Source organism: Onychomys torridus, chromosome 17 (genome assembly GCF_903995425.1).
Source record: "Onychomys torridus chromosome 17, mOncTor1.1, whole genome shotgun sequence".
NCBI classification, from domain to species: domain Eukaryota; kingdom Metazoa; phylum Chordata; class Mammalia; order Rodentia; family Cricetidae; genus Onychomys; species Onychomys torridus.
Window position 1 is genome coordinate 20,486,351 of NC_050459.1, and position 18,263 is coordinate 20,504,613.

The following is an 18,263-nucleotide window of genomic DNA, read 5'->3' on the forward strand; positions in this document are numbered from 1 at the left end:
AAGATGTCAGATAAACATATTTACCAAGAACTCTACATTCTTTTGTTTTAAAATTTTTAAAAATGTCCCTAATTTATTGGCCAAAATTTGACTTTCCTGTACTTATATAACACACTAACTAAAAACACTGTCTGTCGACCCAGCCTTGTAGACACTACAGTTCTGTTCCACCTCCTGCTCTCCAGCAATTTCCCCACCTATGACAATTTAATAACTATATTTTCCTGCTTTTCAAAAGCATTTAGTGCACATGCCATTCCTCCTGCACCCCACCTTTGTGTTTCAATGCCCGACAGAATATGTTCCAAACATTTATAAAACACAACCCCTCGTGTGATCAGAATCACATTTCTCAGCGCTGTCGTAGCAGCTGGAAGATAGATCAGCCGCCAAACAACGATTCCCGCAATTCTACCCATGACAGGAGGCCAGATGTGCTTTCAGCTTTTCCAGTGGGAAGCAGGTCTTAAGAAGAGCTGGAGGCCCCAGGTGGAGCTCCAGGAATCCAATGGGCTGAGAAAGAGGAGGGACTGTATGAGCGAGAATTGTTGAGACCAAGATTGGAAAAGCACAGGGACAAATAGCCAAACGAATGGAAGCACATGAATTATGAACCAAAAACTGTGGAGACCCCAGCTGGATCAGGCCCTCTGGATAAGTGAGACATTGAATAGCTTGATCTGTTTGGGAGGCACCCAGGCTGTGGGACCAGGACCTGTCCTTAGTGCATGAGCTGGCTGTTTGGAACCTTGGGCTTATACAGGGACACTTTGCTCAGCCTGGAAGGAGGGGACAGGACCTGCCTGTTCTGAATCCACCAGGTTTAAATGAATCCCCAGGGGAGTCTTGGCCCTGGAGGGGATGGGAAGGGGAGGGGGTGGCGGGAGGAGGGAGGACAGGGGAATCCATGCCTGATAGGTAAAATTAAATCAAATTATAAAATAAAAAAAAAGAAAAGAAAAGCTGGACCCAGATCGACACACTGAAGAGATACAGGGAGGGCTGTGGAGAGAGGGGTTCTGTCGGATTACATTTGTTAAGCATGCAAACAAGTCTTTGTATTTCCCTTAAAATACTAGTTGTTCAATGTATGTAGCTCAGAGCAAATGCTGAGTCATTTGTTGAGTTTAGTAGGTGCTCTGCTTTTTATAATGCTTAGGGTTTTGAATTTTTTGTCCCCAGGAATGAAAAGTCCAGATTTCAGAAACTCAGAGCCTTTGAACTTGGTTCTGCTTGCAGAAGGGTCAGGTTGACACGCTCATTCGGTGTTCTCTCTTAACTACGAGACAGGTTTTGCCATAGTTGGTTGGAGACAATGGATTCCCTAGCTGTGTTCATGGATGCAGTCTGCTGTGGATGTTGTTTCTAATTGTTCAGTTCATCTCAGCCAAGCAACTACTAGACTTTAGCGTGTTACATGAGATTGACTTAGGGGCTTCATTATTCCAGTTAAAACTGATCAGATTAAACAGACGACCACTTAGTAATTTAATTAACATTCATATCAGTCTCTAGCAGCTCTGCAGAAAAGTAGTTTTCTATCCCGCAGAAGGCAATCCCTACAGAAAGAGAGTCTTCCCCAGTACGTAGTGATTTCATCAAAGAAGTGGATGAGGTGTCAGGTGTTACTTCTTACAATTATGTATGTCCATTTGAAGTACTCTAATTTTTATGTGTGTAGGCTATAGAGATCACGCTTGTGAAATTTAAATACATGTAACAGTCTCTACCAACATTCAATATCTTCCTTTTCAATTCTCAAAGCTTTGGGTGGGGTGTAGTGGTACACATCTTTAACCCCAGCACTTAGGAGACAAAGGCAGGTGGGTTGTAGAGGTAACAGTCTCGTTAAATAAGAAACACAGATCCAATTGCAGAGTTAAAAGCCACAAGGTCAGAGCAAGAGCTGAAAACCTTACCCTTCATTGCTTCTGCTGTCTTTCCTCTCCACAAGAGAGCTACTTCTGTGTGTTTTTTTCTTTTTATAGACTTTCTGTTCTGCTTTCTTATTGGTTGTAAACCCAGCCACATGACCTCCTCGTCACTGCCTGTCTGTACAGATCTCTAGGTCTTCTATGGTTGATATTGAGATTAAAGGCGTGTGTCACCTTGCTGGCTGTATCCTTGAACACACAGAGATCTGCCTAGCTCTGCCTCCCAAGTGCTGGGATTAAAGGCGTGCACCACCACCACCCAGCTTCTGCTATGGCTTGCTCTGACCCCAAGGCAACTTTACTAATATATAAATAAAATCACATTTTACAAATATAGTATTACCACAGTGGGTCTCTGTGAATTGGAGGCCAGCTTGGTCTATATAATGAGTTCTAGGACAGCCAAGGCTACACCATGAGATCCTATCTCAACACACACACACACACACACACACACACACACACACACACACACACACACACACGAGAGAGAGAGAGAGAGAGAGAGAGAGAGAGAGAGAGAGAGAGAGAGAATAGAAAAACAGTTCAGTAGTTAAGAACACTAGCTGCTCCTCCAAAGGACCCAAGTTTGACTCCCAGCACCCATATAATGTCTCATAACTGTCCATAACTCTAGTTCCAGGGGATCCAATACCCTTTTCCTGGTCTCTATGGGCATAAGGCACACATACAATGCACAGTCATACATGGAGGCAATATACCCCACCCCCACAAAATAATAAAAATAAATTTATAATTTTTTAAAGTAAGCAAAAAACAAAACAAGAAACCACTTCCAAACAAAAACACAATCTTGGAGCTCAATAAAAATGGAAGTTGACATGTATGGACCGGCAGCTTCAGGGTTAGTCAATTTCCACGTGAAAGATTGACTGTTTTGTACATTTAAACAAAGAAATTGGGGTTGGGGATTTAGCTCAGTGGTAGAGCATTTGCCTAGCAAGCGCAAGGCCCTGGGTTCAGTCCTCAGCTCTGAAAAAAAAAAAAAAAAAAAGAAATTGAAGACCATAAAAGCTAAAAACAGTTGTTTTACACAGCTAAGAGAGAGTCAGAGCACAAAATTGAGTCTTCTGGCATCTCATCACCAAGCTAAGCTCTCTGTCACTCCCACTGCAGTTCTCTGAAGGAAATCACTCCATGTTTTTAATATCTGTTGCTTTTATGTCTCTCTATGAATGTGGCAAAATCCTAATCTAATGTGTCTCTTATGTGCTGTTTAGTTTCCATTGTGGAGATATATTGAACTTTCCTGATGATAATAGCATGAACTATATTAAATCTTTGGTATCAAATGGAGCTTTAAAATAAGATTGTGTGTGTGTGTGTGTGTGTGTGTGTGTGTGTGTCTACCCATGGAGGCCAGAAGAGGGCATCAGATGCCCTGGATCTGGAGTTACAGGCAGTTGTGAGCCACCCAAAGTGGCTGGGAACCCAACTCTGATCCTCAGAGGAGCAGTGAGTGGTTTTAACTTCACTATGAATTTCGTCAACTTGATAAAGAATTTATCAGATCATTTCAGTTTATTAGATATAATTGTATGAACCTGCCAATAATCAGCCATTCTTGATACATAAGAAGGCAATTTCACTGATCCCAACAACTGTAAGAGAGCCCATTGAATACTAGAACATGGTGTGAAACCTGATGTAATATTCAGGGCCCACTTGAAGAGATAAATTTCAGCTTTTTATTTAATCATACCATATAGTATTGGCAAAGCTAAAAACACAATTTAAGAATTTCCATTTGACACATTTTTATATTCTGAATAATGATACTGACCTGAAGTTTAGTTGATTCAGTCCAGACTGAAAGAAAGTTAAAAAACAGAAGAGTAAGAAGTATACACATATACCCTCACATGTGTGTGTGTACTTCCTTCATGTATATGTATATATAGAATAGATACCATAACTGTACCAGTTATATATAAGTTCCATTTTTGTATAAGCAGTTGAAAGGTTTTATTGGCCTATAAAAATACTACTCTGGAGACATCTAGAGAGTCAGGAGGGGGAAGAGGGAGGACTCATCACAGAACTCCTACCTGTTCATAAAATTGACCTAAGTCTGGCACGTGTATCCATAGAAACGAACTGACAAGTCGAAACATGAGTTTCGGGACCACATTGTAGCGTGCGTGTTTGGAGATGCCCACTCAGCCCTGGTGGGGCTTCGGAACTTTGTGATGCCCCTGAGAGCCAGCAACTTCACCCGGCAGGAGCTGAAGGACATTGTATTTATCGGGCCTCTGGAATACTTCCACAGAGAATGGCGATTTCTCCGGAACTTTCCCCAGATTTACATTATGCCTGTAAGCATGCACAAGGATAATGATGATAACAGTACTAGTATCTGTAATAATAGTAGTGATATTTATAGTTTGCAGTTAAGTGGTACCTACTGTGTGACAGAGACGCAGCTAAACAGCTTGCCTGTTACTTCATTTAATCCTCTAAATAATCATCTGGGGTAGGATATAAAAATGCTGAACCTGAGGGGTGGGAACAGTAGGTTTCCAAGTAGGTAGCTTGTCCAAGGTCACAGAACAGCTGAGTGGAAAGAGTAGGATTGAAATCCAGACATTGTGGCTCCTGAGTTTGTGTTCAGACCAGCGCGTTTATGGGCTGTGTGCAAATGAGAATTTTTTTCCATGTTTGCCAGTCTGTTTCTCCCTTTCTGGTTAAACCTCAGCTGGTGCTGGCTGGGCCTTTGAGCTCTGACTTTCTCGTCATTTCTGGTCACATCTTACATGAACACACAGCCACACGTGGGCCCTCACAGGCAGGATACTGAGCGTCTGCTCTGTTGAAAGTGACCTGTGGTTGGAATGCCATTGTTCCACTGTGACTGTGCTGAGATCTGGGACCTAAAGGAAGTGATCAGGCATGAGTACTCTGCTCCCCTGAATGTGTTAACGGGGCTAGCTACTCGGAGTGGGTTCCTGTGAAAGGGGAAGTTGGCCTCATGCTCTGTCCTGTGTGTGCACTCTTGCTGGGTGGTCCCCAGTGCCCCCACTAAGATGCAGCAGGAAGGCCCCTCATAAGATGTGGCCCTTCACTCTTGAATTTCCTGGACTACAGAATTATGGGACATGAATTTCTTTTCTTCATAAATTACCCAGTCTGTGGCATTCTGTTACAGAAGCAGGAGAATGGGCTAAGACAGAAAACAGTGTGAGTGTGCAGCCTTCTAGTTGACATTCTATTTACATTTAACTTCCATAGGTTTCTACTCCAAGCTATTTTCCTGGATGAAAAGCCCATTATATGCACTCTGAAATGCACCAGAGCATTTGAATTTTTATGAAATAATCCTGGCAGTGTATAAGGAGTAGATTTTCTTTTTTTGTGATTTTAGTTTTAGTTTTTGGTTTGGGTTTTTTGTTTTTTGAGACAGGAGCCTGCCCTAGAACTCACTCTGTAGACCAGGCTGGCCTCAAACTCACAGAGATCTGCCTGCCTCTGTCTCCCGAGTGCTGGGAATAAAGGCGTGTACCACCACCACCTGGCCAAGTATTGATTTTGTAAAAAGCAAATTGGATTTGCTGTCTTAAAAAGCCACCATAAAGTCCCCTGCCCCTCACCCCCTGCTTCACTCTAAACAACAGGAGAGAAAGTGCCTAGAACTCTCCAGCCTTAGCTAGTGTCAGGAGTGATTCACGTTAGGCCCTTTCATGGGGTACTGCTGTGCAGACCTGACGGGGTTTTGGATAGGATTGTGGAAGGACCTTGGAACTTTGGACTGGAGCAGCCATTGAGTGTGGAGTTAATGAACTTTGACCTTTGACGATAATGCTGAGAGCAGTGCAGACAGTGGAGGCTTATGGGGTTTCTGAGGGAGTTGGAGAGGCCATCGAAGACTGGCAGTGAGGTTCCATATCTTGAGCTTTAAGAATCTGTGGTTCTGAAGTACTGGCTTCATTACAACAGTGGACGCTAGTTTGCTGGAGGTGATTAAGAAAAGACCAGCATCATTGAGCATCATAAATCTGGGAGGATTTCCTCAGGCTCAGTACATGGAAGCTGTGGTCCTGAGGAGGCCAAGGCTGTACTTTATGCTGGCAGCTGAACTTGGTAATGTGTAAGAGTCCCCTTCATGGCACTAATTTGGAGGCATCAAGGAGTCACGGAGAGCGGCTGAGACCTGACATTGTGGGAAGCCGGCAGAGGCTGTTGGTAAAGGTGCAGCCTCGGTTGAAAGCAGAAGTCTCAGGATTAGAGGAGTCAGAGAGAAAGATGAGGCTTCACACCATGTAGCAGGGGTGGAGTCCCTGGAGAGAGCCTGTGAGAGGCTGTTGGTGACAGTGGAGCCCAGTTGCAGCAGGAGATCCCGGAGTGGGAATCCCATGACCTGGGAAGACCAAGTACAGCGTCAGCTATGGAGTGGAGCTGGCCTGAGACATGAGGTGAGCTGTGTCTTTTCAGAGCCTGGAAGATTGTGATTGAATCCTAGAAGGCCGTATACTGTTGGACTTCATTTTACTTTGATCTGATTCTATGTCCTGACTCTTCTTGGAGTAAGAGAATATTTAACTTATTTTTTATATTTTAGCATCCCATGGTTAAGAGACTTGGGATGGTTTAGAAAGACTTTATGCATTTTGAAGAGGCTTTGAACATTGATAGAAACCATGGATGTTTTAAAGAGACTGAATTTTTAAAGACTGAGACTTTAAAAATTATTTATGTTTTATGTTCTGATATTAATACTAATATGAGATTGTGGGGATGAACAAGAAAGACAGGTAATGGTTTACATAAGCCAGAGTCATTTGGGAAGAGGGAACCTCAATTGAGAAAATGCCCCCACCAGTTTGGCCTGTGGTACATTTTCTTGATGGATAATTGATATGGGAAGGCCCAAGCCACCGTGGGTGGTGCCACTACTGGGCTGGTGGCCCTGGGGCTGTTACAAAGCAGGTTGCACAGCCTTGAGGAGTAAGCTAGTAAGCAGCACTCCTCCATGGCCTCTGCTTCAGTTCCTGCCTCTGGGTTCCTGCCCTGCTTGAGTTCCTACGTTGACTTCCTTCTATGGTGAAATGTGATGTCTAAGTTTAGCCAAATCAACCCTCTCCTCCCCAAGTTGCTTTTGGTTATGGTGTTTTATCCCAGCAATAGAAAGGCTAAGACAGACCCCAAGCTTCCTAAAGGTGGGGCTCCATTCCTAGCTATTTGGAGAGTACACGTGGGTGAGAGGTGTAGAATTGACCTTCAGCTCCACGATGCCTCCCTCCTCTCGTTGACTTTTTCATCACTGTGGTCGCCTTTGTTTTCTTTTCTCCTATTTGGGTTGTCAAAATGGATTTTTGCTCCCCATCATCCCCCTTTGTCTCATCCTCTGAGAGGGGTCTGTGACGTCAGTGCCTAGTAAGATGTTAACTGTTGATCAGGACATTGTATCAGACATCTGGAATCTAAGTTTTAAAGACAAGCCGGTGGGGAGGTGTTAGCTGAAACACTGCATCACCCACAAAGATGGCTGCCATCAACCGTGACCTCCCAGCTGCCCTTCTGACAGCCCTTCACAATGTGGGATTCCCTCCTTAGGGATCCGCACTCTACACTGGAGATCTGCACGCCGTCAACATAGAGCAGTGCTCCATGTGTGCTGTCTTAGCCGCCCCATCCAAGCCGCTGAGCAGCCAGATTCTGGTGGACACCGAGACCATCATGGCCACCCTCAACATCCAATCCCTGCGGGTCAGCGGCCCTACCCAGAGGCCTTCAGAGCCAGGTCAGAACGACTCCCGAGGGGAAGAGCCTAGGGAGGGTGGGGTAAGGAAAGATAATCAATCCCTTCACAAATCCTTGAGTTGAGGAGGAGGAGGAGGAGGAGGAGGAGGAGGAGGGTTGGGACAGAAGTCGCAGATTTTCTGACTCTGACAATATTATGGTAAGAGTAACCCAGTTATCTCGTCTGGAATCCTAAGTCATATGAAAACCCATATCCGTCTTCAATGTAGAATTCATATATGCTGGCTTCCTATTTCAAGGAAAAAAGCACCGGAATGTAAGAGGCATTATTTTTGCTGTTAATCTAATATTGGAAAGCATAGCAACTACTGTATTATGACAAGAGATATTAATTCTCATTTACTCTTAAGGATGTTATTCAGATATTGTTTTAAAACTTTAATTTTCTTTATAGGATAGAAAGATTTAAAATTTTTTATTTTTATTTATTTATTTATTTATTTGAGACAGGGTCTCACTGTGTCCTGGAATGCACTTTATAGACCCACACTGGCCTTGAACTCACAGTGATCTACCTACCTCTGCTTCCTGAGTGCCAAATGTTTTGATTTTTTTTTAATAGCTAGTGATTTTCCACCTTTTATTAATTCAGCAAAAAGATGCCTATTTCCTGTGATGTATTAATTTCTATATCAGGGCTGGAGGTTGGCCCATAATGCACCAGTTGATGGTGGACAGGCTTTGGATTTCCCCAGGTCAGTGGTGACAGTGTGGGTTGTCATAACTGGAGAGATGCTGCCATCTCTTGGTTAGGTCACACATGCTGTTTGTTAAATAGCTTTCAGTGCACACGGCAGCCCCACACTAAAGGTCAACAGTACTGAGATTGAGGAAGCTTGCCCCTCATGTCTGCTGAGCCTTTTATAGGGTCAGGAAATCTTCGGCATCTTGACATTCTGATAAACTCACATAGGAAGCCAGCCTAACCTTCTAAATACAGAGACAAATTTGGGCTTTGGACCAGAAAGTAACTTTGCTGAGTTAAGCACTGGGTTACATAGTGTTACTCTGTATCCAGCCAAGGTTTGCAAGGTTTTTACTTGCTCGTAATTACCCTCTTTTGGTTGTCTGCAGAGGCCAAGGCTGTGCCCACCTTTAGTAAACATGAATGGAAAAGAAGATACCAGCAGATCCCCATTCTCACTGAACTGAGTAAGTTGCCTTAGAAGCGGAATATTCCAGGGAGAGATTTTTATGGTGCCTCAAGTTCTTTCTAGAATCCACAGTCAGAGGACCAGGGAACCAGAATGGGGCCCAGAAACCTTTTGGTGCTATCTGGATGCCCACTGGGCTTCTACCCAAATGGAGACATCGTCCACTGAAGTCTGTTCCAAGCAACTGAACCAGCACCTGTCAGTCTACTTGCTTAGATGGCTGCGAACTTAATGCAGATCTTGTTTCTTCTCTTGAACCATCTCTGACTCCCAGGATATAACAATTAAGTATATAAGTAGAAGGAATGGTAAATTCAGGTGGTGGGGAGGTGATGAGGTATGTTCTACCACTCAGCAGGGACCACAGGCTTTGTTCAGCCAAAGACCTTCTGGAGACAGACACCCACTGTCACATTAACTAACAAGTCACCTGCCGGACCCTCAGTCTTTGCTCTTCTTTGCTGGAAAAGGGTCAGGCTAACTTGGGAGCCTTGGGTCTGGCTTTGGTATAGCATATGCAACCTGTGGAGGCCTCTGGTTTAAATGACCCAGCAGAATTCAAAGTCTTATGGTGTGTGTATGGATAGGTTAGAGGACACCACGGGGCAGGTGGTTCTCTCCTTTCACCACATGGGTCCCAGGGATCAAACTCGGGTCATCAAGGTTGGCAGCAGGTGTCTTTTTACCCACTGGCCATCTCTCTAGACCCCACTTTGTTTTTTGAGACAGGGTCTCTCATTGGCCTGGAACTCACCAAATGAGCTAGTAATGCCTCTATAGCCCCAGCACTGGGACAGAAGCATGAACCACCATGCCCAGCTTCTCCTTGTTCTATTATTGTTACTATTTTAATTTATGGGTATGGGTGTTTTGTCTGCATGTCTGTGTATCACATGTGTGTCTGGTGTTCACAGAGGCCCAAAGGGAGTGTGGGATCGCCTGGAACTGGAATTCCAGACAGTTGTGAGCCACCATGTGGTTGCTGGGAATTGAACCCAGGTCCTCTGGAAGAACAGCCAGTGCTGATGACTGCTGAGCCATCTCTCCAGCCCCATGGCGCCATTTTTTTCCTTAAACATAAATTCTAGGCTCTTCCCACTTGTGTGGCCGACACTTCCTGATTGAGCCACCACAGAATGACACAAAGGAAAGTCGCTGAGGCACTCTCCGCCGTAGAGCTGGGCCAGAGAGGACTGAGCTGAGGACTGCAGGCAGCCGTCTCTCATTCTCCCGTGTGTGCTGGCCTTGCCTTTTCATCTTGTCTTACAGAGAATCCCTCCAACATCCACTTTATTGAGCAGATCGGAGGACTGGACGGGACCCTCAAAGGGACCAGCCTGCATCTCAGCACCTCCTTCTCCACGGGCACTGTCTTCTCAGGCAACTTCTTGGATTCTCTTCTGGCCACAGTAGGTGCAGCTGAGTCAGAATCCCCTCGAGCAAGCCCCTCAGGGAGAGGCCACTGCTCGCAGTTCTAACCTCTTTGTTTTTTTCTGTTTTTCTTTTGGCTTTTTCGAGACAGGGTTTCTCTGTGTAGTTTTGGTCCCTGTCCTGGAGCTCACACTGTAGACCAGGCTGGCCTTGAACTCGCAGAGATCTGCCTGCCTCTGCCTCCCGAGTGCTGGGATTAAATGCTTGTGCCACCACCACTTGGCTCTAACCTCTTCTTAATTTTCCAAAATGGCAACTTCCCAGGCGTTATTCCATCTTTTCAAATTTTCCAGGTTACAGTCTTGCAGTCTTGGCTCGGGGGTCCCAGATGGCTGGGAGGATGGGTACGAAACATGGATCTTGGAGTTCATCTGGGCAGACAAAGTGTCAGAGCTCAGCAGGTCACCCCAAGAGTTCATGTAGAAATCACCATAAGGGGACCCAGGACTTCCAAGGGGAAAGGGTTGGCCTTGGGTAGGAGCATGAGGTTTGCCAAATCTCTCTCTGCATTGCTCCTCTCTTGGGATCCATTTGAAGTGCCCGGTGATGGTCCAGTAGTTCTTTAGCCGTAAGTAGATCCTTGGCATCCATCAAAGGATTCCCAGTAGAATCCATTCTGAAATAGCGAACACCTACGCTGGGCTGGGCACTGTGCAGGATACAGCAGAGACCGACTTGAACATGGATCACAAGGGCAAGGCCAGGGGAGAGGACAATATGGGGCTTGGGGGCAGGGGTTCCATTTATGACTGGGGGAGTGAATTCTGAGGGGATGCTTGCCAGTCATTGTCTGGAGGAGAATGGATGCCGCTCAGAGCCGCTCAGAAGAGTGTGCCAGGCAGGGGTGAGGTATGAGCTTGCCCAGCGCATCTGAGGAACTTGAACTTGTCTAAGCCCCAGAGAATCTGTGTGCGGCCATTTGTGAATGACCAGGAACTCCTGGAAGGAGATCGCACAATGCGCCGCTTCACAGACCCCTCCCACTAGGGGTTTTTCCAGAGAAGGTTGCCAAAAGGCCAAATAGCACTATGCAAGTCTAAATGCATGAGGCTCTGAGGGGTTTGGTCAGTTACACTTTCTGTAATTCCATGTAGAGCAGGCATCATTTCTGAACTGCGTGATTGCCTCAGGCTGTACATTAGGAGAGCATGCTGGCCCGTGTACAGTCTCTTCATGACTCAGTGCTCTTTAGTACTCAGGGACTAACATGGCTCCGCTCCCCTCAGCCACAGGGAGCATCACATAAACCCCAGTGAGCTCTCAGACAAATAGCTCTACCTTGGTACTAGACACTGCTAACTGAGCTGACAGGTCATCAAGTTCCTGAAGGGTAAGCAACATTAACCCCTAGCCAAGCCAGAGATGTTTTCGTGGAAAGGAATCAAGTCAGGCTGCTTTTCTGAGGAGACTCTCCTTAGCATTATGTAACTGACTGCCAATGTGTCAATGAACTTTTTAACAGTCAACACCAGCATATGGGGCAGAAGTTGACTGATGATGAACTTGACCACTCTGAAAGAGACATTGTAGATTGGATGTAGCTCTCCATTCTCTTCAGATTCTCCTAGACTGCCGATAGTCTAAAGCTGAGACTTTAGACTTTAGACTGTCTACTGGGCCACACACGCCAGAAAAAAGCCAAAAATTCTATTAAGAGTTGTCAGAAGAGGACTGTCTCCATGCATCTTTATATCGTTATAGCAAGTACGTGAGACTGGGCAGTTTATAAACAATAGACTGTAGTTGACTCATAGTTCTGGAGGTTCAGAACTCCAAGGGCACAGGTTGGCATCTGCTTATGTATAGTGAAGGGGCTTCTTACTGTGGTTTTCACTATTAAAAAAGAGACAAAGGGGTGAGGGACCAAACATCCATTTAGTCAATAGTCCATTCTTGTGGTTAGTCAAACTATGATAGACTGACCTGTTCTTGGGGTTCTGAACTCTTAATCTAAAGAGGCATAAATGTCCCACCACTTAACATTGCTGCACTGTGAACTAAGTGTCCTGCACATGCTTTTTAATGAATATATTGTAACCATAGCTGGCAGGGTAGATGGAGAAGAGTTGGAATAATAGAAATAAAAAAATTAACATATAACATGAGCCATCATAAGAAGCATATTTTTATATAGTCTTGAACCAGATGTTGGCACTGTAGTTCACATGAAGCCTCCCATCATCCATCATTCTCCATGTGAATTTGAGCTTAGTCTTGGGTAGTCTGAGTGCCATATTCTCCCAACATGCCTTTATTTATGGTACTAATGGGTTTCAGTCAGTGGAAGAGGCTGACATCTTCCTGGGGGCAAAATAAGCTACATAAAACCTAAGACTAAATATTCTAAAGCCCATGGTGAAGTCTATGGCAAAGAGACAAGGCCACAAAAGTGTGTCCCATAGAAGTGTCCAGCACATGGGGTCAAAAGCAACACTGGCCATCAACTAACCCCTAAGATCCCTTAGTACTACATGTTTAACTTAGGACTGTCTTGGTTAAATGGATGAGGGCGTGGGCAGCAATGGAGTATCAATGCAGAACACATCTTTATGCTAAGGAGGTGAGTTTGGATCTCAAACCATGAAACACCCACCTGGTGCCTTCTCTTCCAGCTATTAAATCTCTTTTAAAGTTTTATTTATTTTTCAGTGAGAGTGTGTGTGTGTGTGTGTGTGTGTGTGTGTGTGTGTGTGTGTGTGTAAGTGCAATCCCTCAGAAGGCACAAGAGGGGTTGGATTTCTTGGGACTGGAGTAACAGATGAGTGTGAGCCACCATGTGGGTGCTGGCAATTGAACCTGGGTCATCTGCAAGAACAGCCATTGTTCTCAACTGCTGAGCTGTCTCTCCAGCCTGTGGTGGAATTTTTGGAATACCTTTTGTATACTATCCTGTTATCTGCAAATAGGGATAATTTGACATTTGTCTCCATTCGTATCCCTTTATTTTCTTTATTTTTATTTATTTATTTTTTTTGTCTTATTTCTCTAGCTTGTGTACTGAAAAGGAGTCTGGATACTGGACTGTCCCGTCTTGTTGTTGATTGTAATGGTATTGCTTTGTTTTTCCTCCATTCAGGATAATGTTGCCTGTGTTTGTTATATAGATCCTTGATTAAGTTTAGGTAAGTTTCCTCCAGTCCCATTCCCCAGGACACTTTTTGTCATGAAGGCGTGTTGAATTTTCTGCAGAAAAATGATTTATTATATTTATTGACTTGGGTGTGTTGAACCATTTCTGCATCTCTGGGACAAAGCCAGCTCAATTGTGGTGGATGATCTTTCTATGCCTCTACTCAGTTTTTTGTTTTGTTTTGTTTTGTTTTGAGTATTATCAAAGTTTTATTTAAAATTTCGTAGCACTTGAAAACAAAGAATATAATGTACTTATGTTTCTATTTTGTCACTTGAAGAATGCTTTCAATTACAGTTAGCCATCAAGTGTTACCCCAAACCTTGCTGTCAGGTGGCTGGGGTGGAGGTAGGTAGGCTGCTGACATCCCTGTGGCCAGGGGCTGGTTCCTACTCCGAGTGACGTTTCCCTTCTTGTTGTGGCTCTTGATTGCCCTTCTCAGGGCTTCATCTGGAATGAGATCCGACATTCTCATGTCTGTGTGACTACAGCCAATTTGGGGGCAACAGGCCTTCTTCTTCTTCTTCTTCTTCTTCTTCTTCTTCTTCTTCTTCTTCTTCTTCTTCTTCTCCTCCTCCTCCTCCTCCTCCTCCTCCTCCTCCTCCTCCTCCTCCTCCTCCTTCTTGTGCTTGGATTCAGTCATGCGGACAATGGCTTCCTCTTCGTAGGCGTGGCCACCCATTTTATTTTTCACTGGCTCCTTCATTTCCAGCTGTGTTATGGGGCAGATGAAATTGGTCTGGCTCTGGGTCACAATCATACCTTCGTCAATTCCGTCTGTCTGATGCATACCATATTGCTTCTTCCGTTCCCTCAGCTGCTGCTTATACTGCACACACTTTTCATTGTCCTTAAAGTCCGCACCAGAATTCTTATCCTGTAAAGCCAAAAATTTCTTCTCCACTAGTAATTTTAAATCTGGCACTTTTTCTGGACGTTCTTCTTTGACATGATTTATCGTAGACTGGACAGCCTTAACGTAATGGCTTAGTTCTTGATCCATATTAGCACACTCAGCCACGGCCCTGTCCATACTGCATTCACTACTCACTTCAGCCTGAGAGTCTCCACAAGGTCCAAGGCACCACTAGGAACTGTGTCCATACCAGAGCTGAGGCATGCTTGGAAGTTTTTAAGGAGGAGAGAGCGGACTCCACACCACTGAAGGATGTGTAGCCAGTGGAACCTGAACTTGTACTGGGACGCCCTGGCATCTTGAACTTGTTACTGGCTGCCCCACCTAGCTCAGCTGTATCTACCCGGACGTCGCATGCCCAGACTCCAAGCCCTCCTCTCAGCCCGCTTCTCCAGTGGCTCTGTATTCAGTTTTTTAAAGTATTTTATTGAGAATTTTTGCATTGTGTTCAGCAGGGATATTGGCCTGTATTTTTCCTGGTTTTTTTTTTTTTTTTTTTTTTTTGTGTGTGTGTGTGTGTGTACCTGTTTTGGTGTTAGGGTGTTAGAGTGATACTGTCTTCATAGAAGGGATGTAGGGGTGCTTTCTTCCTCTTCTCTTCTTTTTAATAATTTAAGAAGTACTAGTTGTAGCTCTCCTTTGAAGGTTTGGTAGAATCCTCCTGTGAATCCATCTGGTCCTGGACTTTTTCAGTTGGAAGCCTTTTTATTACTATTTCGGTCTTCTTACTGTTACAGGTTTCAGGTTTTTAACTCTCTCTCTCTCTCTCTCTCTCTCTCTCTCTCTCTCTCTCTCTCTTCAGGCTAATGTTCTGTCAATCTTGTTTGCCTTCTAAAAAGGAGTTTTTGCAGCCGGCGGTAGTGGTGCACGCCTATAATCCCAGCACTCAGGAGGCAGAGCCAGGTGGATCTCTGTGAGTTCGAGGCCAGCCTGGTCTACAGAGGTAGTTCAGGACAGGCTCCAAAGCTACACAGAGAAACCCTGTCTCAGGGAAACAAACAAACAAACAAACAAAAAAAACCGTAGCTTTTGGATTAATTGATTCTTTGTATTGTTTATTTCTGTTTCATTAATAGCTGCTCTGATTTTTATTATTTTTTTCCCATCTACTGGATTTGGTTTGTTTTGTTCTTGTTTTTCCATATTCTTGAGTTGCATCATCAAATGATTTATTTGTATTCATTTTTATTTTTAATTGTACTGTGGTAGCTTGAATGTAATTGTCCCCCATAATTTCATAGGGGGTGGCACTCTTAGGAAGTGTGGCTTTGTTGGAGGAAGTGTGACACTGTGGGCGTGGGCTTTGAGGTCTCCTATGTTCAGGACACCACCCAGTGTCCAGTTTCCGGCAAGATGTAGGACTCTCAGCTATTTCTCCAGTGCCCTGTCTGTGTGCCATGCTCCCCACCATGTTGATAATTGACTGAACCTCTGAAACTGTAAGTGAGCCCCTCAAATGTTTTCCTTATGAGCTGCTGTGGCCATGGTATCTCTTCACAGCAATAAAAACCCTAAGACATGTACTTAGAATTATAAATTTCACTCTTAGAACTACTTTTTTTAAAAATTTTATTTTATTTTTTATTTTTTGGTTTTTCGAGACAGGGTTTCTCTGTGTAGCTTTGTGCCTTTCTAGTTTCTTCTTTGATCCATTCTTCAGTAATGAATTGTTTAATCTCTATGAGTTTGTGTAGTTACTAGAGATTTGTTTGCTGTTGATATTAACATTTATTGTATTGTTGTCACATAGAATACATGGAATTATTTCAGTCTTTATGTATTTATTGAGTTTTTTGTGTCCCAGTTGTGGTCTATTTTAGAGGAGCTTCCATGGAGTACCGAGCAGATTGTATATTCTTTGGTGTTTCAGTAGAATACTATGTAACTGTTAGGCCCATTTGATATATTGTATAATTGAATTCTGATGTTTCCTTTTATTTGTTGTCCAGATGACTTATCTATGGGAGAATGTAGGGTACTGAAATCTACTACTACTACTACTAGGGTATTGACTACTTCTGAGTTGGGATTAATTTGTGTCTTGAAATCCAATAGTCCACTTTTTATGAAATTGGGTATGCCAGAGTTTGGTGCATATATATTTAGGATTATAATGCCTTCTTCATTAATTTTGTCCCTTGACTGGGATAAAGTGTCCTTTATTTCTTTGGATTGGTTTTGATTTGAATTCTATTTTGTCAGATGCAGGGATAATGATGCTTGCTCATTTTCTGGTCCTGTTCTTGGAAAACTTTTTTTCCCATCTTTCCACTCTAAGGTGATGCCTATTCATGAAGATAAGATGAGGTTCCTGTAGACAACAAAATGATGGATTTTTTCCTTAATTCATTCAACTAACCCGTATCTTTTGACTGGGGATTGAGGCCATTAATATTGAGAAATGTTTATATTGGTTGCTGACATTTTGTTGATTTGGGGCTGTTAGTGTTCTGAGGGAGACCTGCTTCCTCTTTTTATCCCCAACGTACTCTTGAGTAGGGAGAAACGAGGAATATGTAGATAGAAATGTAGAGGGAGAGAGACAGAAACATAGAATAGCCTTGGGAGGGCCTGAGTCAAATCTCACCGGCCCCTTCTGTCGCTACTAATGGGCTTTTAAAGGAATGTCAAGGGGTGGAGCAAAAGAACTCTGCCCCCCAGCACAGCCAAGGGCAGACCATCTCAGACACCTGGTGACCAAGCACGTGGTCCAGCCATCCCCTAATGCAGCCCTGCTGTGTAAAGCAAGCTCAGATCTCACTAAGAAGCTTTTGTGGGCTCCCACAGTGTTCTTAGGTGTAGTTTATGTTTCAGTAATTATATCTTCATTTTCTTCCTGTAGCCTCTTGGCTAATGCTGAGTCCTCTCTTGGCTATAAAGTATTACACTAGGAAAATAGCCCTACAGTTAAGGCTGGAAACAGATCTCACCAACTGAGAATTACCCTGGACTTCTCATCGTTATTGGCATGATGTCGGCAGGTGGATCAAATTCTGAAGCCATGTGCTTGTCCACTGCTGTGGAGCCCAAGGACTCTGAAGGCCCAAGAGTGTACATGATACAGTACTGTCCCTCCCTCCAGAAAGAGCCCTGGAAAGTACAGAGGAAGTTCCTCTACCTATATCAACACCAGTGGCTGTCAGTTGCTTCCTGTGTCTCCAACACACTTGGGAGACATCGCCCGCTAAAGCAGCTGACCCAGATTATATCATCTGGGTCAGGAAAGTGAGAAACTGCCCAGCACACAGACTGCAAAGCGGAGTGTGGCCAGCAGAGGCCACTGATAAGCAAAGGAGGGGACCAGTCAAAGGAAGACAGAGGAGACGACAGTAGATATGTAAGCAGCACTGCCAGAGCACAGACCCGAAGAGAAGGAGGAGACCACACGTTCACTGACCTCCCCGTGCATGGGAGTCTCCAGTGTTCAAGGACCCAGAAAGTAACCGCCTCAGCACCTCATCTTTTTATCCCTCACACAAGTCCTTTGTTTTCCCGCACGGTTAACAGGATTTTTGCAGCACTGTTTTCAGTTATTTGTATTTTTGCTTTATGTATTAATCTAGTGTTGTTTATGCATGTTTCTGTTTGGGGGACTTTTCCTGAGTGTCCTTTTGTATTCTGTGACCTCCATGTTTCTTCATCTCCTGTCTACATTTTTTTTTCCCGGTTTGTTTCAAAACAGGGTTTCTCTGTGAAGCAGTCCTGGCTGTCCTGGATCTCACTCTGTAGCCCAGGCTGGCCTCGAACTCACAAAGATCCGCCTGCCTTTGCCTCCTGAGTTCTGGGATTAAAGGCGTGTGCCACCACCATCAGGCTTTCCTGTCTACATTTAAAAGTATCTTGACGTCTTTGTCTTTTAAAATACTCTATTTTTTCCCAATCTCATGTCCTTTTTTTTCTCCTTCATGCTATTCTTCTCT

The 18,263-nt window shown here is 44.1% G+C and overlaps 1 protein-coding gene and 1 pseudogene across 1 annotated transcript in view; one reads left to right on the forward strand and one right to left on the reverse strand.

The window, feature by feature from the left end:
* The window catches only part of Kcnu1 (potassium calcium-activated channel subfamily U member 1), a 72,343-nt gene that overhangs the window by 47,596 nt on the left and 6,484 nt on the right, over positions 1–18,263 (forward strand). The window contains exons 21-24 of the mRNA XM_036166917.1: positions 4,046–4,270; positions 7,506–7,692; positions 8,787–8,864; positions 10,136–10,275. Coding sequence (XP_036022810.1) covers positions 4,046–4,270; positions 7,506–7,692; positions 8,787–8,864; positions 10,136–10,275 — 630 coding nt within the window. The remainder of the gene's footprint in view (positions 1–4,045; positions 4,271–7,505; positions 7,693–8,786; positions 8,865–10,135; positions 10,276–18,263) is intronic.
* LOC118597605 lies at positions 13,817–14,641 on the reverse strand (annotated as a pseudogene).